Genomic DNA, 22,356 nt, shown 5'->3' with positions numbered 1-22,356 from the left:
CCATTTTCCTCTTGAAGTCCATCCCACTGGAGTTTGTGACAATAAATAAGATTTTTCATGACTCCTTACTCACTTAGAGGAGAATAAAACCTTTTAGCTACAAAGATCAAAGTTTCTTTTAAAAAGCGTGGGATTGCCAGGGATCAGAGTGAAGTTTCTTTTACCATGGTTTGGTTTCCCCTGAAAAACTTTTTCTTTTGCTGGATCCTTTCGAGTCCCAGCTGATGCTCTCTCGTTGGAGACAACCACAAAAGCAGCAGGACAAATACATTGTGAAATTCCAGACCGACATATCCAGAAAGTTCCAGAGAGGAGCTTTTAAGGAACCTTTTAAAAGGTTTAGCTCATTTAGTGTATCATATGCTGCTGACCTATTTTGATGTAATTTTTAGAAAAATAATATTATGTTCTTTCCCGGAAGTTTTTCATATAGAATGAAATATAAGGATTCTGTTCCAGCTTTTGAACCGTCTCTCTTAGGTGTTTCACCTTTTTCATCCATCAGAATCTGCACAGGTGGTGGGTTGTTATTGCATAAGCAATCAAGAGAAGCAGATGAAATGCTTGGGTTTGCTGGCTGTAAGCTCGTATTTGCAAAAAGCTTGTATTTTTGTGGGTGTTGAATCAACTTGTGATATTTTTTAAGCAAGCTGGGGACGTCGACTAGGAACGAAGCGAGATGTGGAAGTGGTTTCATTCCTCCTTTCTCACTTTGTAAATGTCGTCTCAAACCAAAGCAGACGGTGCTAGAGCCAAGCAGAATTTCACAGCCTTCTGTTCAGTTGTAAATTTTTGGGAAAAACGCATTTGTACAGAAACCCCGAAGCATCTGTCTGTTGATGGCATCTGAGCGCAGTGTACGGCGTCGGGCGTGGGTTACGGGAGGTTATTCATGAGCAGCCTGCAATAGCAGTAAGCTACTCTGGAAGAAGGATTTTCAGATGATTTCCCTCTTTATTTGGGGAATTTTCATGTGGAAACAAGGCTTTCTTATGCCTCGGTAATGAAAGTCGTCAGATCAGCTCTCGCAGATAAACTCCGGGGGCTTATCTGGCTCCATCTGGGAAGGAAACGAATGAGCCAGTCAGGTTTTCCTCTGCTTTGGGGATTTACTCCAGCATTACAGGCATTTTTCTGCTTTTGGAAAACAGAAAATGCCATATGGAACCTGCACACAATTCTATGCAAATAACAAATAATTTTGCTTTACATTTCCTTGTTAATCTGCTCTAATTTTGCAGTTGGACTCGATAAAAGCTGTAATAGCACCACATGCTGGGTAGTGGTTTGCCCCCTTGGTTTCAGTCTGCTTTTTTACCTTCATCCTTGCCTCATCCTAAGGAAAGAGGAGAGAGTGCTATGCCTGATGGGGACCTGCCAAAGGGAGATGAATCCCCAGATCTGAGGGCCTTTCACACATTTCCCTGCTTTCTAAACCAGCTTTGATAGCTTTTGCATCTGGATCATGAACAGCTCTGAGTCACGTACCTCTGCACAGCTCAGGAACAGCACAATGAGTGTGGACATTCTGATAGGAAAAAAAAGGAGAAGGTGCAAAACCATTTCAGCAACAACCAACCTGTCACCTTTTCTTTGTCAGGGCTCTTTGGGTTATAAATATTATCTTTTTGGGTTGCTTCCCAGTCTGCACCTTATGGTAGTAGCTGTGCTGCATGATACGACTGTGGTCACCAAAGTCCTCAGATGTTTTGTGCTCGTGGCTTGCAGGCTGGGCACTTGAATACCCAACATGCTCCAGACGTGTTTAGATTGTGACAAATTTTTGACCTTTGATATCTGTTGATAGGGCAACAAATTCCATACATCGTGGAACCCCTCCTCCCCCCCCCCCCCCCCCGCCTTTGTATTCAGGCCTGCTATAAGACAGATGGGAAATTTCTGTTTATTATGTTTTCTTCATGCTTTCTTCAAGTTTTTCAAGCATCAGTTCACTCCCTCTGACCATCTCTTAATTTCACCTCATGGTTTGGGAAGCAATAGCCCCCTTTAGTTCTCCTTTTTTTTTTTTTTTTTTTTTTTTTAGCATTTTGTATCCCTTACTGTTGATTGTAGCTGGATGTGGAGCAATTCCTAGTTGTTGCAAGACTTAGATTATAAATGTGTTGTTCTCCTTGGAGGAAATGAATTCATTTCTGATGCTGAATGCAGAAGTGAAAATCTCATGCATCATCTTTTTTCTCACTCATCCTGGAAATTGCAGAGACAGTAGAGAGAAATCACACGTGTTCAATGTCAGTTCATTATTCTGCACTGCGTCCTTGTATACTGGCATAAGCAGTTCTTTCAGTGTTTGCACTCTGGTCAGCTGTAGGCAGGCAGTGCTTCTCTTTAATACTGCTTAGCTGTCTGTTTGCTATATTTCCTTTAATTTTCACACGTGAAGATGTTGGAAATTCTGTCATGTTCTGCCCCAAATTTGGGGGAAATTCTGCCATTCTTCCCCAAATTTTACATGCTTATACTCCTCAAATAATGTCATATTGAATTCAGTAGAGACTTGGGCTCTCATTCTGCATGCATTTCAACATCAGGACCCACATTTTTATTTTTCTTCTACTTGAACATTGCAAATTACGTTTTGTGTCACAGCATTCAGATCAGTTTGAGCATTTTAAGCTCTCAAAAATGCCTTGCAAGCAAGAAAAAATCAAGGAGCCAGCTCCTTGCTTAGCCACACCTTTCTAAATATTGAATGCAGTTATGAAGTGCACACATAAGTATTTTTTTCCCTAGTGAGAGGTGAGATGAAGTCACTGACCCCCTTCTCCCCTGAGCTTCAGCTGAGGCCGAGTACATCTTATGCAACCTTGCTGACCGGGCTGCGTTAGCAAGCTCGCCGATGCAGCTATGGCAACAAAACTCCACTCCGTCACTTTGGGTTACGTCGCTTGAGAAGCCCTTGTGCTTGTGCCAGCAGAACAACTCCCTCCGCTGACACGTGGTGTGCATCCCCACGGGTGTCCTGTCACTGCGCCGGCCTGGCCGGAACAGCAGAGGAGCTTCTAGAAGCAAAATCAACAGGCAGTTGTCTTTGTGTGGGTGCTTGAAAGGAGAGCAATCAGTAATTTCTCGCCTGATAGGGTTAAATGTGGAGCTGCTGGACACTGCGAAACCTGAGTGCGTGCTTTTGGCTCGTTGCTCAATTCCTTTTGCTGAGTTTTGTGTTTGGGAACTCAGAGCACGGCCAAAGCTCTGCGCTCTTCTCCAGCAAACCTGCACTGCTCCTCCTCCCAGCAGAGCAGGTTTCAGTGGGCTGGGGCTGGGAAGAGTAAGGCTGTGCATTTTTCCTGGACGTAACAGTGCCAAAAATAGGAATCTGTGGACGTTACTGCACTAGAAAGTTTTGTAGATCCCGGTAATGTCGATGGTTTGTTCGGTTGTTGATAACTCTTGACTCGCTGTCAGGGGTCCTTGTTGTAAGTGTGTCTCAAAAAGTTGGGTTTTTACCCACAGAAGTGATATAACTGATGCTGGCAAAAGAACTGAGACCTGTGCTTCCATCAAGGAGCCAGGTGGACAGCAAACCCTTGGCAGTGCCATTTGTCAGCATCAAACCCTCCCCTGCCCACCCCATACCTCAGGGTGCTGAGAAACAAACCTGGCTGAGACGGCTGCAGGGAGTCTGTGGTGATCCATGGATGTGGTGTGTAAATGCTGCGATTCACCTTCCCATAGCGTGTTGTCCAGCAGCCAAGCACCGTGATGAATGATCCGTCACTCCCAGCTGCTGGATCGGGATGGAGAGATGCAGATGTTGTCATCCCCAGGGGTCTGAGAATACCCTGTATGTTGTCGACTCGTGTCTTACAGCACAAAAATATCGAAATTTCTTCTCCAGAGTTAACCTCTCCCCAGCTACTGTCAGACAGGGCTATGGTCCCACCATCAGGAAGGACAACGGGCTGTCGGTGGGATGCACAAAGGTCTCTCTGTGGAGCTGTGGTCCTGCTTCTGTGAGGCACAGTGTTCTTGGCAAGGCTGCAGGGAGCGATGCCTGCCTTCATCAACCTCCTCTGCTGCAGGATGCTGCTGGAGGAGCCACACGTGGACAGGAGACATGGCAGGTCATTCCTTCTGCTGAGAAAAGCAATTTTGTCCACTCTTACTCAGGGATGATAATTTGGCAGTTCATGCAAGAGTCATCCAAACAGGCCTGGAGTTCCCTGGGGTAGCTGATTTTGGATACCAAGTAGGTCCTAAGACACTGTTTCAGAAGAGCCCTGTTGAGAATGGGATATGGCAGTGTCTTACACTTCAGAAATAGGAAATTTTAATTTGTCTCTAAAAATAACTTAGTTTTAATTTGAAGTATAAACTGTAGCAGATTTTTAATTGCAAGGTGTTAATCTCTGGTATGAGAGTTTTTCTCTTTGAATGGCCTTACACATGTTTTGTTTCATCTTCATCTCAACCGTATGTTTGTTAAATGAAAACCTGATGTTGGTTTGCTATAATTCCTTCATCTTCAAGTGCTCTGTGGGGACCCCGCATCCATCAGAGGAGGGCACAGACTTCGTTGTGGTACTTAGAGATGAAGGAATTTTTGGAGGTAGCTTTTAAGGATGTCTCCCAAGTTCTGCAGAAAAACAGTCACTGCTGTATTGAAGATTAGCAACTGAAACTTAAGAGAGTAAATTTAACATACATATGGACAGCAAGGATCTTCCCCCACAGCTGCTGTTTTTTTATGCACAATTTTCATCGTGTTCTGCAGGCTAGCAAAGGTCCAAGAAATTATATTGGTAGATCACAAAATCATAGTTATTTCTCCTGGGCTGTGAGTCCTTCTAAAGACAACCAAACTGATAACTGGAAAAATGCTAGGAAAAAAGAAATAAAGGGAACTTTTTTTTCCACTTGTGCTTTGGAACAAATGCTCTGGTGTAGTTACTGCTGCGTATATGCCTGTCCTGAAATGAGAGCTTACATCTGAGCTCTTGTGGAAAAGGTTGTGCTTTGAGGACTTTAATCCCAATTCATATTTGGCCACTGCAGCCAGAAGTTGAACTTGGGATGGAAGGGAGGGAGCAACAGATGGACAGATGTGGGGAATAAATCTATGGCCTGAGAGTGATGGGAAAAAATAGCAAAGGAGAGCAGCTTTTTAGCCAAAATTCTGCAGTTGAAGAAACTGAGGCCAGGAGGTACATGATGTTTTGTCTTGGGTCACGCACACATTGTGGCAGAGCTGAAGAGGAGCCTGGATAAGTGGAGTTCTGGTGCAAGCATTATTCATTAGATAATTTTTCCCAAGCTAGTTACAGTAACAAGCAACTTGAAGTGTGAATAAACTGATAAACCACAGTACACTCAGTGGTATTTTTTGGTTATTTACTGAGGTCTATTAAGGAAAAACAGCTAGCATTGCTAATGAGTAATTTTGTACCAAGTTTTGGATTAGCAGAACTTTTTAGGAAGAATTTCACAGCAACATCAGCTGTGCAGCTGCTGACCATCACATGTAGAACAGCGTACACCAGGCTTTCAGGAAAACGTGTAGAGCAGAGCGATGGCATATGCCCAGTTTAGGTTTATGCAGACTTAAAGCTCTAGGTGATTTTTGGGGGGGAAAAAACCCACATGTAGAGCTCCTCTTTTATAATCTGCACTCATCACAGCAACTTTTATTGTTGCCTGGGTGCTCAGTGCTGCAGAAAGGACCTGTCCTGAGCAGGCAAAGCTGGGGCTAATGGACCCTGCATCCCATTAAGCAGCTGTCAGGAGCAGGCGGCTGATGAATGGTGCTGGCTCTCGTTACCGTTGCATGCATCGCCGTCTCTCCCTCCTGAATCACTCAGGAAAAGCTCACACTTGCTCAAGAAATACTCATTCTTCTACAGTTGGCAGGATTTCCAAATAAGTATATTTTTTCAGTGCCTATAGTTTAGCAGGGACCTTTGAAAGTCCTGTTGTTCTGCGTACCTGCCGTGTTCTGGTTGCTCCACAGAGACCTGAGATGCAAAAACAAATACAAAATTCATAACACAGAGTTATTGCTTATTATCGGGAGTTTTGTTCCAGCGGGTGGGATGTGTTCTGCTTTGAATACAGAAGGCTTTATCCTCCATACTTCATGGGGATTGCTGAGGGAAACTGTTCTGGTTGCTCACTGTTGTCTGTCAGCACAGCAGAGATGGAAAGGGTTTATGGGTTGACAGTCTTCCAAAAGAGTATTTTTACTGTCAAAAGCATCAGCTGGTCAAAATTGGGAAAGGTTTGCCAGGAGCACATCATCTCCTAGGTTTGAAGTGAGGTGCGTTTGCTTTTCAGAACAAATCAGAGATTTCCATTTCCAACTCTACCATTTTCAAAATTCTTCTACACATGCATGCAATGGGTGGTTTTAGTGTGATGCTATTTGAAGCCTCAAATTCTGAATTCAGCATACAGCTTGATTGGCCTGGGGTGAACGCTGTCAGAATTTCAGTTCCTGAGATTTTGGAAAAAGCTTTTTGTCATGGCAATGGAAAATCACCCTCCACCTTCTGGGTGTAGGTGCGACATTTCTAGAAAGATTTATTGACTATGGGGATTCTGAAATCTGTTCCTTTAGAACACTTTCTACTTAAAAACAACTTGAAAAGCTCACTCTTCTGAGGTTCAGTTAAGTAATAAAACCAAGCCAAGCCTCAGTCTTGAGCATCATTGCATGATTGATGTTGAATACCATTGATCGTGACATACCTTGATTTTATTTTTTATTTTTAGCAAAGATTTCATTGTGGGATGTCCCAAAGCTATCTAGTTCCTTGAAATAATATATGAAGGGTTTGTGCTAATTTTGGATAAGACACATTGGATAGTTGGAAGAATATACTTATTTTTTAAAGTTTGCACTCAACAGTAAAAGCAGAAGGAGCAATAAAAATGAATTGGATTGGTATAAATGTGCACATTATTAGTGCAACTAAAGAGATTTTTCTTTTTTTTTCTTTTTTTTCTTTTTTTCTTTTTTCTTTTTTCTTTTTTTTTCTTTTTTTTTCTTTTTTTTCTTTTTTTTTCTTTTTTTTTCTTTTTTTTCTTTTTTTTTTCTTTTTTTTCTTTTTTTTTTTTTTCCTCCAACTCTATCATCATAACATCTTACAATGGAGAAGTAAAAATGCAGCTTGGAGTGGTGATACTTTTTCCAACACATGGAGTAACACACATTTTCAATATCACTCTTCTGAGAGTGAGTCACAAGTTGTTACTTAAAAGCATATGATAAAGATTATGATTTTTATGAGCAGAGCAGTTCTACTTTCTTCCAGATGCGCTAAAATAATTTCTCCAGAAGACTTTTCTAGGTAATACAGTTGCAGATCCATCTTGGCAGAGATAACCTCTTACAGAAGAGCAAGGATCGGAGTTGTCTGGCAGAAAATAAATTGCTTGCTCTTTTTCCCCAGCGTGAATCTGGGGACAGACCCTCATTTTTACTGTAAAGCGCCATGGCTCTGCTGACGTGGGAGTGGTGATTTATGCTCGCTGGAGACCCCTCTGTTAGCCTTTATAGCACCAGCCATTAATATTGTTAGATACGAAAGGGGAGAGCCCAGTCAAGCAGGAAAGGGAGTTATACTGCTTTTTCCATGTAATTAAATGAATGTATTGTACCACCATTTTCTTTCAGTAATTTCATGTACACTTAAATGCTGTCGTACTAGTTTCCTGAAGTTGATGTTGCTATCTCATATGATGCTTTAACAGCAAGTCAGAAAAAGGAAAGCAATAAAAAACAATGTGTAGCATGCCATACATCTTCACTAGGCATGGTCTGCAACATGGCTAGGCTACCTCAGAGAGAAAGCAGGTAAAAATTAGAATTGTTTTTTATTGCAGTTTAAAGAAACATAGGGTCAAAAGTGATTATTCTTTCCAAAAAGTACCAACCCTGCTATCTGTAAAGCAATTTTAAAGATTGCTGCACCTAAAATTGTAAAATGCCCTTCAGTTCCCTGTGATTGAAGTTGTGCAGATGTTCCAGTCCTGTTTTCTTCTGCATCAGAAAAAAATGATGGCATATTAATGGAAGAGCAGTTTGTTTTGCTAAAAGACGCGTCACTTTCTTTGAAACCCTTTAGCCTTATGATTTTTTTTTTACTTGCACCCAATATCATTGTAACATCTAACTGTGCTTCTTTGTAGGAGGAATACAGAGCAGAAGGGATTAGCTGGCACAACATCGACTACATAGACAACTCTGGCTGCATAAACCTTATCAGCAAGAAGCCGACAGGCCTGCTCCATCTGCTGGATGAGGAAAGCAAGTAAGTGGGAGCCAGGAGGGATGCTGAACCTGCCCCCAAGTCAGGGGTGATATTGCCCTGCACGGAATCCCACATGAGAAGAGCAAAGAAATGCTGTGCCTTAGTAGAGGGGAAACATCCAAAAGTGGTGTTTCTGCTAATGGTGTTTGATCTTCACCTAGGAAGAGTTTATCCTCGAGTCGTATGTCCTCATGTGATTTTTCTCAGAAGGATGCTCTTAGCCATCTGGGCTGATTTATCCTCTTAGGTCTCTTGTTTCCAGAGTGGTAACACAAAACAGTGAAGAATCATCAAGCCAAGTTAAGTCCCTGACAAAATCATAATTAAAATTATATTTCAGTAATTTCCTCTGTTAGAGGGAAGGACAAAGACTGCCTTTGCTTTGCTTCTGTCTCCCTCTCTTGGGGGGGTAACAACATGAAAATGTTTGAAGTTAAACAGAGTGAATGGAGAATCCAAGCATATGCACTAAAGCTGTATGGATGTTGCTATTCAGCTATAAGGTGGCTTCATCAATTCAATCCTAAATTTAAGCCTGAGTGAACCAAGGGCACTTTTACATAGGGATCGCCCTTCTGTAGGGTTTGATGCACATCAAGGATGTGTCTGAGAATCACACACTCAGATGTTGTGAAATGCCCCCCCCCCCCATGTTGCAGGTTTACGTGACGTTTGAGGATGAAGAATTGGCTTGCTGTCACCAAGAGGCTGGGCTCACACTCTCTTTTTTCCTTCCTCTTTCCTATGCCAGGGTCAGTTGGCTAACTCCTGTAATTGAAGTTGCATTTGTAGGTAAAATGGATCAGGATTTCCTTGACACGTGAATTCCCTGTAGATCTAGGACTTAGCGTTCAAAGTCTCAAAACCAATGACAGAAACATTGAACTTCACATACATGCAGCTACCTCAAAGAATTTACATGCAATGGGAGAGTAGATTGCAGTATCACTCAATAAATATATACCTATTTATACTTTTATAAGTGATTTCAGACCACTACTAAGTCAATTAAGAGTTCTTCAGACACCATGTATATCTTGTATTCGTATATAACCATTGACAGCATACAAAATAGCACTCAGTGTGTGTTTAGCATCTGCAAGCACTGAAGTGGAGGCTTGGAATATTTTTATTTAATATTTGTGGTCAAGGAAGAAGTGAAGTTCTTTCATTGTGTTTACAGCTGTCCTCTTTAATTCTTTCCAGCTTTCCTCAAGCTACCAACCAGACTCTGCTGGACAAGTTTAAGCGTCAACACGAAGGCAACTCCTACATTGAATTTCCAGCGGTGATGGAGCCAGCTTTCATCATCAAACACTATGCAGGCAAAGTCAAGTATGGAGTGAAGGTCTGTCACCCAGCTGTTCCCCAGTGGTTGCTTTCATTTAAAGCATCTTGTTATGGGATGGAGAGCACCAAAGGCTCTGTAAAGATGTTTTGAAGAGTACTTGGCTAGAGAAAAGAAGCAAGCTTTGGGAAAGAAGTGTTTGGTGAAAAGCTTGGCTAAAATATGCAAGGAGAAGGTGGTGGCGGGGATTGTGTCTTCCTGTTCTCTTCCATGATGCAAACTCTTGGTATTTTGGAGAAGAATTAAGGACATACACTCAGGCTGATGCTACACCTCAGCAATGCATTGAAATTTGGTATTTGGTAGCATTTTGGGGCTTGGTTCATCTAGAGAACCTAATGTCTTTTACTGTTTCATCATTAGCCTTAGAGCATAGAGGTTATGTGATGTATCTTATTTAATATTTTTGAGATTATGAGATGCATTACCTGCATCTCAGTAATGCAGGTAATTTTAAAATCCCATGTTTTCAAAGTTGACCCCATTTACCTGCATGCCAACTGAGTTATTAGCAGAAGGATTTTTGGTGGGAAGATGAACTTGTATAAGAAACTGCATTAGTATTTACAACTGCAAATCTGTAATCATGCTTCCGGTGCAGTAATTACACATGAGAAACTTAAGCATCATCTCTGAGATGCTTCAGGTTGTTCCAAGTGCCTTGGAATAAAACATTTATTCTCTGGAGATAAAGAAGTGTCTGATACGGAGGCAGAAAAAAAGATAAAAGCATGACTCAGTAGTCCTGCTCCTTAGTGTGTCTTGCAGATATTCTTTATTTCACTCCTTTCTCCTCTTTGTTTCTCTTTCTCCCTAGGATTTTCGTGAGAAAAACACAGATCATATGCGTCCAGACATTGTAGCTCTCCTGCGAAGCAGCAAAAATGCCTTTATCTGCGGAATGATAGGGATTGACCCTGTGGCTGTGTTCCGATGGGCAGTCCTCCGGGCATTTTTCAGGGCAATGGTTGCTTTTAGGGAGGCTGGGAAACGATACATTGAGAAGAAAACTGGTAAGTGTGCCAATTTCCTGACTCTAGTGTATGTTTTCCACCAGCAGCATGGATCTAATATGTTCCTACAATATTTTAAATTGCCAGACTGACTTACCAGGAGTTAAAAATGACTACCAGAAATGTTTATATAGCTGATATCCAAAAGTTATGTTTACAGTTGTGTTTGCAGTAGGATTTTAGCACTCTAAGAAAAGCTATTAATTTTACTGCTGCTCCAACTTTTCCTTTTTTTGTAGGATGCATGCATAGGAAATCCAGAAAGATTCAAACAGAAGCATAAAAATTATTCAGCAAATAAAGCAAATTCTTTTTAGTTAGTAGTTCTTTAGCTGTTCAGGTTACATCTGGAAGAAAATGGGACGTAATTCTTCTTTAGAGTTTTTCAAGCTGTTCACCCTTTGAGCTGAAAGAGAGCGTGTCTCTTGTCTAGCAAAATTCATTGCTTCGCAGTCATGCAGAACCACCTATCCATCCTCATGCAGAACATGGGGGCATTAAATTAAAGGAAAGTAATGGTGCATCATCATGCTGTGGCAGGCAATACTTGGCTGTGCTTTTAGAACATTTCTCTGCATTAAAGCAATTTTGGAAAGACGGGTACAAGCTATTACTATTAATTTCCGCGCACAAGAGGGCTTGAAATTCATGATGAAATTAGAACATCAGCAGGGAAAGCGTCAGCTGAGTTAAAATTAAGCACAGAGCTGCCCCATTCATTTTCAGTTTGAGACGCAGTGAGGTGTGCGTCAGGAGAGCCAAGGGACAAGAATCATAGATAGGGAAGCTGTGCAAGCAGGAAGAATAATTTTCTTGTTTGGGGAGAATAATACCAGCCTCTTGGTCAAATACCAAGAACAGCAGGAGACAAAACCGGCTTTCAGCTATTGAAGCTCTCCCCCAAACCACTCAGGAGGGGAATGAGAAAGGACATTTCTCATGAACCTGGGTCTGCCTGGCACATCAAGGCAGCACTTGGACATCGGTGTTTTGCCATGCCAAAAGGAGGGTGGCAGGGACGTTTCATACCGCAGCCTCCCTGTGCATTGGAGCTTTCTTGAAGCTTCTCATTGGCACTGGAGAAAGGCCGCTTAAATGAGTTGGCTCTGAAAATCTCAATTTGCATTTTCCTAGCATCACCTCTTAATCTTTCACAAATCCCAGGCTGAGCTACAGCAAGCTGTTTGAGGAAATAAAAAAAAAATATATATATATATATGTTCAGGCTCTGAAAGTAAGAGCTCTTCCCCTGCTGGTTTCAAGCTCTGCTTTGCTTTCTCTGCCTCTTGCTGTGCTAGTCTCCATAGCCAGCTTTCTGCCTTCCCAGCCTTGAGTTTGTGGCAGTGACTTGCTTATATCTATATAGATCAATGTATAGATATAAATCAGAGTCCAGGAGGTTTTTGGACAATTTTGGAAAATTCAGTTATTGCACCACCTTCTTTTTCCAACTAACCAGTACCCGGTAATGGCTGAGACAATTTCAAGCTTTTTCTGGCACACAGTGCTGCTATTTTATCTGTCTTAGATCATTTGGACCACTTTCAAGTGTCATTGCCCCACTTTTTACTTCAAAGCCTCTATTTTTTCAAAGTTAAAAAGGCAGAAAAAAAAAAAAAAAAACAAAAAACAAGAATCCTCAAAATGATGGATAGATTAGGTTCACATTAAACTTCCTGATAATCCTCCAACAATTTGTATGCTGAATTTCTGCCCACGTGCAGGATGTTCCTGAATAATTCCCGAATTGGGAAAGTGTCATGGAAATTCACCATTCTATAGACAGAAGTAATGGGAAGACTTTACCTAAAGCTAATTCCTGTGATGAGGTAAACCTTAATCTGTCAGAGATCATCTCTTGCTTCCCCTCCAAGCAATGGCTGAGCAGGGGCAGTGACAGTGCCTGGGTCTCTGCAGAGGATGTAGCTGGTACAAAATCCCACCTGTCTTTCAGAAGCATCCCAATTCAAAAGGCTTTCAAGGAGACGTAGCTAAGCAGAAGGCTTGGCCAGTATCTAGGACTATTAACCCTCCTACTCCCCAAAATAATGCTGAAAAGCCACAACATGACGTTTTGGACAGGGCACCTATGGCAAAATGCATTTATAAATTATTAAAGAGTCACTTGGCACTAAAATTACCTGGTAATTGTTCTGGAAAATGCAGGCAACTGAAGACAGCATATGTTTTAAGTTTATTTTATTTTTACCAAACCTTACTGGCTTTAATTAGCCTGATTTGAATGCCTGAGTGCCTGTGAATGTGGAGCTTTTGTTGAAATTATGGTGGATTAGCTGAGAAGAACCTCACACAAATAACCTTGTACATTCACGCAAGTGTGGCACGCGTTATAATTTTATGTAATTTGTTAAAAGGCGTGCTGCCCAGCTCTTGGTTTCTGAAGCCCTGTCTGCTGCTGCTACAATCCATCGGGCAGGTCTAACTAATGAACAGAAAAATGTTTGAAGCATGTTGCTTTTTTTCAAGCCTCTTTGTATTCTTTTGTCTTCACCACAAATTGATCTGCACTGCTTCTACCTGTCTGAAGGCCTGTCCGAGTCATGCTTGCAATACCCAGCGGGGATTTTCATGAAAAAAAATCTGTAGCCTGTGCATAAGCAGCTTTTCAAAATTTGCTCTGCTTTCTTTTTCTGTCAGCCTTTCAGTTATCTTCTCTGTGCCAGCAGTGCCAAGCAGTGCTGTGAGATCTGTGCTGTTGCAGGGATGACTGCACTTGCTTCCCGCTGTTGGGGCTCTCCTTTTTCTCTTTCGTGCTCTTAATATTCTCGTAGTGCAGCTTTTAGCGACTGTGTGACTGTCCCTGTTAACTTGGAGGCGAATAGCAGCAAAGCAGCATAACTGCAAGCTTTCTTCTCCCCAAGAGATAGCTCTCACGGTGCTGCCGACACTCTGCAAATGAACCATTCCTCGATCTGGCCAGATGCAATTAGCTGAAGGGTGGACTCTTTCCATAGTTGGATGTTGTTACTATTATTATTTAATTTATCAGGGAGGATTGAGATAGTCCAAAAGAACTATACATTGGAAGTAGATTTGTTTTTAATGAACTTTGATGAAAGGAACATTATCAAGCTTTTTAGGAAAGAAATTTGGCTGATTGACAATTTTTTGTGGTCTGCTATATCATTGCTATGAATGTATTATGCAAAAAAAAATACTTTTTCTAGTGAAAACTTAGAAGAGTTGGTGCTGTTCATATAAATCAGGCTATTGGGACTCTGAGCTTTCCTATTTGTTTTTTGCTGGAGTTGGGATGCCATGCAGCCCCATCACCACGCTGCCTTGTCATGAGGTAACTGAAGTTAAACTGCAAAAAATGATCGTGGAGGTTCCACTGAGCAGGATGAAGGGGTGTTACTGGAGAAGGACGACCCTTGACAGTGTTCCTCTGTAAAGTTCAGCTCGGTCCTTTCTGATGTTTTAATGCGTTGGTATAAATGCTTCCATACGTGCTGGCACAAGGTAACTCCTCAGTAACCTCATCACACAGGAGCATGATGTATCTCAGGGAGTTCTGACTGCCTTGATCAATTCATTGAATGCTGACGGAGAGGTGCTGCCTGGTCACAGAGTGGCACCTGTGTAACGTCTCCTCCAACACGGGGCTGGAGCTGGGCCACCAAAGTCCTCCCAGAGATGGTTTCGTCCAGCTGCTGGCCTCAACCCATCACTATTTCTGTCTTCTTAAAAACAGTCCCACCTCAATCCAGTCAATGTCCCTTAAGGAATACTGAATCCTTGTTAATACAAGTAATTTTTTTTTTCCCTTTATTTGTCAATATCCGAGCAAAGCCCAGAACTGGGATGAAATGAGAATTTGAGGTGGCTGTGCCTGGGAGCATCTGTGCAGGAAATTACAGCTAACAGCTGGCAGAGGCACGGAAAGGATTTTGAATAGCAGTTAATAAAAGCAAAGATTTGTGTAATCATTTATTTTATGTCCAAATAATCTTGGAGTAATTATGAAGTTATTGTGCTCTGGCTAATAAAGACCGTACGGCGCTGGGGAGTGCTGGAGTTGGGATACCATCCAGCCCCATCGCCCCGCTGCCGTGTCATGAGGTAACTGAAGTTAAATTGTGTCCTCGCTGCATGTGGTCCGAACTGCTGCAATTTAGGGATGCTCTGATCCAGGCGCAAGAAGCGTGTGGCTCTTGAGCTCTCGTGTCCCTCGGGCAGTTGGCAGCGTTGTTCTTCACTCTCTCCTGATTTCTGCTTATGTAATCTTTCTCTTCTCTCCGTTTTTTTGTTTTTATTTTGCTTCCCAAGGGCATGATGATGCAGTGCCATGTGCGGTTTTGAAAAGTGTGGATAGTTTTAGCTTTCTCCATCACCCAGTTCACCAGAGGAGCTTAGAGATTCTGCAGAGATGCAAGGAGGAGAAGTACAGTAAGGCTCCACATCCCGCCCTTCTCTCTGATACCACACTCACACGTCAGGAAATGGAAACCAGGTGCATTCGGCAGAGAAAGGGTGAAAACTCCCGAGAAGCCTTCCAGGACAACCTGCTGGTTGCCAAAAGAAATTCTGAGCCCATTGGAAATTATTAGGCAGAGCTTGGAGAGTAAAATCAAACACAAACCCATGCCTTTTTAGACATGGGGTGGTTTTGCTAAGTGCTTTCCCTGTTGCTGACCTAAGTCAGGATGCTGAAGCTCAGGGTATTCTTGTTCTGTTGTTACCACACGTCTGATACTAAGACCAAAGAGCTGCAGATGCAGTAGGAATATCTCTGCATGTGGCTTGAAGCAGTTGAATTTGACTTCAGACTTGCAGACAGATCTCATTCTGGTTTGATTTGTTTCTTGATTGCACCTCCATTAATTTCATCAGACTCTAAAAATAATGATAGCTTGTGAAAGCACCAACATGGTCTCCAAGGGCTTTTACTTATAGAGCGTTTGGCAGTGTTAAAAAGAATGAGCAGGTAAAGATGCACTTGGTCTCCATTTCTGCCTCCTCACTCCTCTGTCACGTAATAAACTAGTTCTGCATGACAACACGTACACTTCTGCCTGCGCTACTAATTTCCAGGGCTGGACTTGTGTGGTGGGAGGAGAAGGGAGTCTGAGCATAACCTCACATGCTGTAGAGCTGGCACGGGGCCCATCAGCGGCGTAACGCCGTGCAGGGACGTCCTGCTGCTCGTGAGCACGGTGCCACTGCATCACTTGAGAGGCCACTTCCAGCTGCAGACCCTGTAATTACTAGTCGGAGAATAGGAAACGATGTAGTTTTAGGAGTGGCCTCACTGCTTTCAGGGAGTGATGCAAAAACCTACAGATGAACCTTCAGAAGTATGTGTGTGTATATATATGTATGGATGTATTATTTTGTGCTTGCAGCTTTAGATGTATGATTTTGTGCCATTATTATCTTCCATTATTTTGCATACCAAAGCTTACAGAAATGCAGCATTGCTCTATGCAATCAAGGGCAAATTCTCTGCCCAAGTTCCTAACTTTGCCATCAGTGCAACTTAGGCATGAATGCAAAATTTTGTGGTTTGTTTCTGCAGAAATGAGCATGGTAAGTACAGCAGTTGCATGTTAACTCTCCACAAATGTACAATTTCTTGCTAGAAACTTCAGATCAGGTTTCTCTTTTCTGCTTCCTGCAGCACTTAGGGAGCAGAGGAAGAATGCTAATTCTTAATTTAGACTTTTGTCTACCCAGGTTATTTTTCCTGCAACTTCCCACTGTTGCTTTTATTACTACAAGGAAATACAAAGCAATGGAGCAAACATAGCAATAGATTTTCTGAAGTAGCATTGTGCTAAGTGTCCTTACTGAAGGCAATTGTCAGTTGAGCAATTTTAATTGCAGGTAAAGATGTGTAGGTTAGCTCAGCAGTATAGGAAGTCTGGTTTTTTTTGTTGTTATTGTTTTTTAATTTGCAGTTTGCTTGGGAATAAAGGGGGGATTCATACAGAGCTACTTTGAAACACAGTCTTAAATTAATGTAAGGCAGGGAAGTCATATGTATATGGCTGTTGAGTTCACTGCTCTAAAACTTTGTTCATTATGGGCTAGTCTAGTAGTCCATGCAGTTTGTGATATAGGTCCCTCAAACGAAAACAAGGCATGGATCCACAAGCAACGTTGCCATGGTTTTGTGAATTGGCCAAGAGCAGTTGACCTGACAAACAAGCAATTCATGTTCTCCTTTGAGAAATCGTTCTTACCTACCCGTGCCCTGCCCCTCCCTAACGCTGGCCATTTCACTGGTGTCTTTGTGTCCTTGTCTTCAAGAACAAGGCCCAGCGGTTAGACATCTCAGTTCAAGACCACATCTGTCCTGGTTGTTGCTCATGAGCAGTGAGCAAACTGGATATTGTCCAAAGCTCTTCCCAGTAAAAACATCCCTTAGGCAAATCAGTATTTCTGAAACTGCAGTTGAGGAAAAGGGAATAGGTTTTGGAGATGGGAATAATTTTTTTCCTGAAATATAAAATTGATCATCCTGCATCTGAGCTGGGTGCAGGGAATGAGTTGCTTCTACTCTCACCATTGTTCCTTGGCATGCAGTGTATTAGTATGTACAACTTATTAACCCATTATAATTTTACATAATTCTGTAAGCCATACTCAGATCATCTGATTAAAATCATCTGATTCATAGGAAACCCTCTCTGTCTCCTAGAGGAGGGGCTACATGAGTATGGCAATTTTTATTTAGCTTTGGCATATGTAGAATCATAGAATCATAAAGGTTGGAAGAGACCTCCATGATCATCTGGTCTGACCATTACCCTACTACCAATATCACCATATTACTATGTCCCTAAGCGCCAGGTCCAACCTTTCCTTGAACATCCCCAGGGACGGTGATGCCACCACTTCTCTGGGCAACTCGTTCCAGTGCCTGACTACTCTAGGTCTGCTTTTGAGAACCAAGGAGTGGCACATTTTAGTCTTTTTGTTGTATGTCGAAATCAAGTTTCTTTAACCCAGCTTGTACCACTGTGCACCATAACTTTTATTAATCAAAAAGTCACTTAAGGTGCAAAGCTGGCAGAACTACAGTGCAGTTCTAATGAAGCTATTATCTGGAAGTCTGAAAGAACAAATCCCTTTTCCTGATCAATGCCAGGTGCAGATGCAGTGATATTTTGATGCAACCTTGCCTTCATAAGTTTGGTCTGACCTGGTTGGATGATGGCTTGGGATTTTTGTTTTAGGGATTTCTTTGGTGAGGAATGAAGGAGGGGACATAGTTTGCTCCAAAAAGGAAAGAAAAATTTTGCAGTACCAGTGAAAACTCGCTGTTTGTGATTACTAGAACTGGTCACCAAACACTGCAAGCAAAGTGAAGTGCTTTAGGTTAAAGGAGCCTTCTGTGCATTAACGGGCAAGCATCCAGGCATGTGTGCTATATATAAAATAGACACAGCCAGACATTAGGTGCTTTCCTGTTGTAAAGGTAACTGCAAAAAATAGTAAGACAGTATTTTAAGGAGGGAAAAAAAATCAGCAAATAGTGGAAAAGTCCTCAAAGAGGAGCAGGACGGATACCTAAACAGTGCCTGAAACTACCCACCTCTAGCAGAATCACTGCTGCTCTGCTGGCATTGCAGTTCTCTGGACTTGGGCCCCAGAAACAGAAGTCTGAAGGTTTATTATTGCAGATTTCTGACTATTCTGTCTTTTTTTTCTTTGTACTTGGGTTTCTGTGTTCTAAAGAAGCAATTTGTGCCACAGAAATGTAAGTCTTGAAAGAGGTAAAAGAACGCACCTCTGATGATGAGTAATGTAACAGAACAAATGGCTTAAATTGCAACAATGGAGATTTCAAAGAGAGCTTTAAACTCCAGGCATAGCTAAGCACTAGAATAGATTATCTGGCCTGCTTTTGAAAAATCTTCAGTTAGAGATTGCAAAACCTCCTAAGCAGGAATTGTTTCTGCCTTGGAGCAAAGGAAGCTGTACATGGCCTGTGGCAGCACAGTCCCATTTTTTTTCACTGAGATTTCAAGGATATTTGGACACTTGCACCTTTAGACATAACATTAACCAAGTGTACTGTTAGCTTTTTTCTTTTTTGGTGTTCAGGCTCCATATTATAATGTCTGAGGAGGTGGAAGAGGCCAGCAGGTGTCCCGTTGGAGGGATGCTGTATGCTGAGGTTTGCTGGGAGCTCGGCTTCTCCTTGGGAACCAGGCTGTAAGGAGTGGACTGGGGCTGGCTCCAGTCTCTGCATGCTCACTTCTGTCTTCAGCCTCAGAAAAGATCCTTATGGCAACTCTTAGCTCAGAAACTGGGCTGTATAAGAGAGAAAAATGATAAATCTGGGCAGGGAATATGCTATTGCTTCTTCCTATTCAGCTACAAACTATTTTGGACTTCTTTTCTGTGTATTTTTTTTCTCCAGTTTTGTCCCACTAGAGAAGTGTCAGGGTAAAGGAATATACAATTTTCTTGTGTTTAAACAAGTGCTACAATGTTTCCTGTCTCACAACAGAGATTTCAAGACACTTAAAAATTGCTTGGCTGTTTTCTTGTCAAATCCAAGCTTATTGGGTCTTTAAATATCTGTAGTTTAGTGACTTGAAAGGTGTTTTGTTTTCTACAAAAATTGCCTTCTGTCATCGTAAATGCTTGGTTACAAAACATTTTCATTTTGTGGAAGGTAACAGATGAAACATCTGCTTCTGTAACCATGCATGATGACTTCCTTGGCTATTTCTTATGTATGATGCTCTAAAACTACCCCTGTCAAAGGTTATAGCTCAGTAACACCTGCTCATGCAGCACGACTTGCTGTGCGCATCCATACCCATTTTATCTGCAAGAGGGGAAGAAGCATGCAAGGAAAAATACTACCATTTCCCTGCAGTGATCTGAATACCTGTCTTTCTCCAAGCACCTTATTTATAGCCAGGTATTTTGCCTGTGTAAGCAACCAGGCTGTCCCATGGGCACTGGGGACCTTGTGTTACTGCTTAGGAGTATTTTGGATGTGCAGGAAATGGGTGGCCAGTCCCCAGCGTCACAGCAGCGCTTCCTTCACCCCTGTTGCTTACGAGCCAGGACAATGTGTCCCTAACACGAGGTGCGTATGTGGGAGGGAAAGCAATAAGCTTGAGCAAACAGTGTTACTCATAAGGATGATGACTCGGGGGCAGAGAGGTACGATGTAGTAGACGAAGGGTATGTCAGCATCCTTGGCACCCTTGTTTGTATGCCCAGCATGTGCCATGACACGTACATACTCCTCCTCGCTGTAGTCAACACTAAGCTATGGCTCTGCTAATTGCATTCTGGTGAAGAGCCAGGTAGAAACTTCTCTCTTGATGTGCTGCTTTAGGTATTACCCGGAAAAGCCCACGAACACCGCTCTCAGATCTCCAGGGAGTCAATACCATCAACGAGAGGACCCAGCGGTAAGTCTCTTCCTTTTACATTGCCACGGCATGAAAATGTTGGATGGGAGAGTGCTATCGGTTTTTACAAATGACTGTATTAATGTTTCTCCCAGCATGTTTATTAATTTTGTCTTCTCTTCATTCTTGTGCTGCTATGTGGTCATATCAAAATATCTTTATGTGACTTAACAGCAGGCACTGAAAGCAATTTTCCTCAGTCACAAGGCAGAAGTTGTAGGGGTCTGATGTACGAGGTGGTAAGAAACATGCAAAAAAAAAAAAAAAAAGAAAAAGAAAAAAGGATGCGCCAATATCAAGCAAAAAATAATTAAATAGTTTATTGAGCATCTTGATTGCTCAGGTCTGCCCTCATGGCTGCTCTGAGTTTCATGAGAAGAACAGAACAAGTCCAGAAGATGCTCACCAAACACCATGGTGCTTGCATCTCAGTGTATTGTTTGTTTTGTGTGCATGTGACACAAAATATCCACCAAATATCTTATGAAATCTCTGGTTTAGTTACTTTAATGTCAAATGGCCAAGATAGAAATCACAGAAAAGCAAGAATATCTAGGGGAACAAAAGGGCCTTTTATTGTCTGGCTTTTTTGAACATGTCCTCGGAATTTCCCTGAATTTCTTCCCTTTGAGAGAGGTGGATCAGCATACTGCTGATCATGCATGGCACCCTGCTGAAGGAGCACTGAATATTCTCAAACCACTACAAGCTGGCTTATTTTGTGGCCAAAGAGGATTCTATTTCTGTGAAGTTTTTACCTAAAAGGATCGAGCCATTCAGACACGAACGTCTTGCTGCAGAATAACACCTTTTCTACAGGGAGCAAGGCAGGCTGGTAGAGGATGTGTAGCTGTAAAGCTGATACGTGATCCTTTAGGAATTCAGTCCATCTCTGCAAATTTTGTGACACTTCATGGCTTTGTGCAGAAATCCTGCTTTCAAAAACAATCTCATCCTCTGGTGGAAATGAGATTACTACCTTGTCTTTCCTTATGCCAGTCTTTCCCACCTCTCCTTTTGTTTTTCGTGCTGCTACAGCTCTAATCCATTGGGTTACATAGAGCAAGTGTATGGCAGCATTTGAAGCAGAGAAGGTTGTTGTCTCCAGAAATGATGTTCTCTCTTTCTAGCTTCTCTGGTTGCACAGGTATCCTTAAATGTGATGTAATGTGAAACTTTGTCGCTGTGAAGATCTTGGGTAGATAAGAGGCGTTCTGCAGTTTCTCTAGCTGCAATCTCTCTCACAGCAGTCTGAAGGAGGCTGCTTATTGGAAGAAAGCCTTCAGATGTGATGTTGGTGCTTGGATCACGTCTATGAAGTAAGACAGGGCTTTTCAGGTTGTACAGCTCCAACTTCAGGGCCTGTCAGTGTGGCACTATTTTCCTAGCCCAAAACATTTTAATTATCTGGAGCTGTTGATAGCACATCTTGTAAAGGCAGGGGAACTCCTACTGTCCCAGGGAACAAGGAGGATGTATTTGTTTACTCCTCGCTGTGGAGTTCAGTCTGTGGTCAGCTGTATTTATTTGGCTTAAAACAAGCCAGCACAGCCCACAAGTTCCCTTGAACAGTCAAGATCAAGGGTAGCAACTGCTGTGCCTTCCGTGTCTTCCTTCCTTCATTCTCAGCAGTTGTATCCTAACAATAGTCAGGACAGACATTTATTCCTTTGATGGACACGTTTGCAGTGACTGGCAGAAAATGTATTTTTAAGGGCGTAACTCCTATGTTCCTCCCGGTGAGGTGGTTCAACAGTGTGGGCCATAATCTTGGCATCCTTGGGCGATGCAGCCTTGGGCATCATGAGTGACCAGTCCCCAATCGTCATCTGTGCCCTTTCCATCTGAAACTGCAAACCAAAGTGTGATGTGTCAAGATACCTTTAAAATCCAGAATGGGCTTTTGGAGATGGCATGTGACTTTAATGCCTTTTATTGTGAATAATTTTGATCTGAAGAGGTGTGAATTGCACTTGTCAGAAAAGACAAAGAGGAGCTAACTACAGAGATAAAGGTAACACTTATAGAAAAGAGATTTACTTTAACAGCCCTGCTGATTGATTATCCCTCATTTCAGAAGTGCAGAGTTGTAGCTTCCCAATACTTCCCAACAGATAAGTTGGTGAGTGATTTACAGAGCTAAATTAAGCAGAGGACTCCTCTTTTAAAGCCATCTCATTATCATGTGGTGGCTGATAAGTCTGCCTTGTACATCCAACCCACAGGATAGCCCCAGGCTCTCGTCTAAAAGCAAATTTCAGGCATGACATCATGCAGGAAGTCACGGGGAGGGCTTAGGGAGCCTTGCTCTCTCTTCTGAT

General features: G+C 42.2%; 1 protein-coding gene across 16 annotated transcripts in view; it reads left to right on the top strand.

Annotated features, from left to right (window-relative positions):
* Positions 1-22,356, top strand: part of MYO9A (myosin IXA) — a 194,910-nt gene that overhangs the window by 129,616 nt on the left and 42,938 nt on the right. For 15 of the 16 annotated variants that reach the window (XM_084532490.1, XM_084532484.1, XM_084532489.1 and 12 more), the window contains 5 exons: positions 8,149-8,270; positions 9,477-9,618; positions 10,436-10,631; positions 14,922-15,041; positions 19,960-20,035. In XM_084532490.1, coding sequence (XP_084388616.1) covers positions 8,149-8,270; positions 9,477-9,618; positions 10,436-10,631; positions 14,922-15,041; positions 19,960-20,035 — 656 coding nt within the window. The remainder of the gene's footprint in view (positions 1-8,148; positions 8,271-9,476; positions 9,619-10,435; positions 10,632-14,921; positions 15,042-19,959; positions 20,036-22,356) is intronic. The other variant, XM_084532487.1, reaches the window with a different exon arrangement.

The sequence above is a fragment of the Aythya ferina genome (assembly GCF_964211825.1).
Source record: "Aythya ferina genome assembly, chromosome: 11".
Lineage (NCBI taxonomy): Eukaryota > Metazoa > Chordata > Aves > Anseriformes > Anatidae > Aythya > Aythya ferina.
This window is presented reverse-complemented; position numbering and strand designations above follow the sequence as displayed.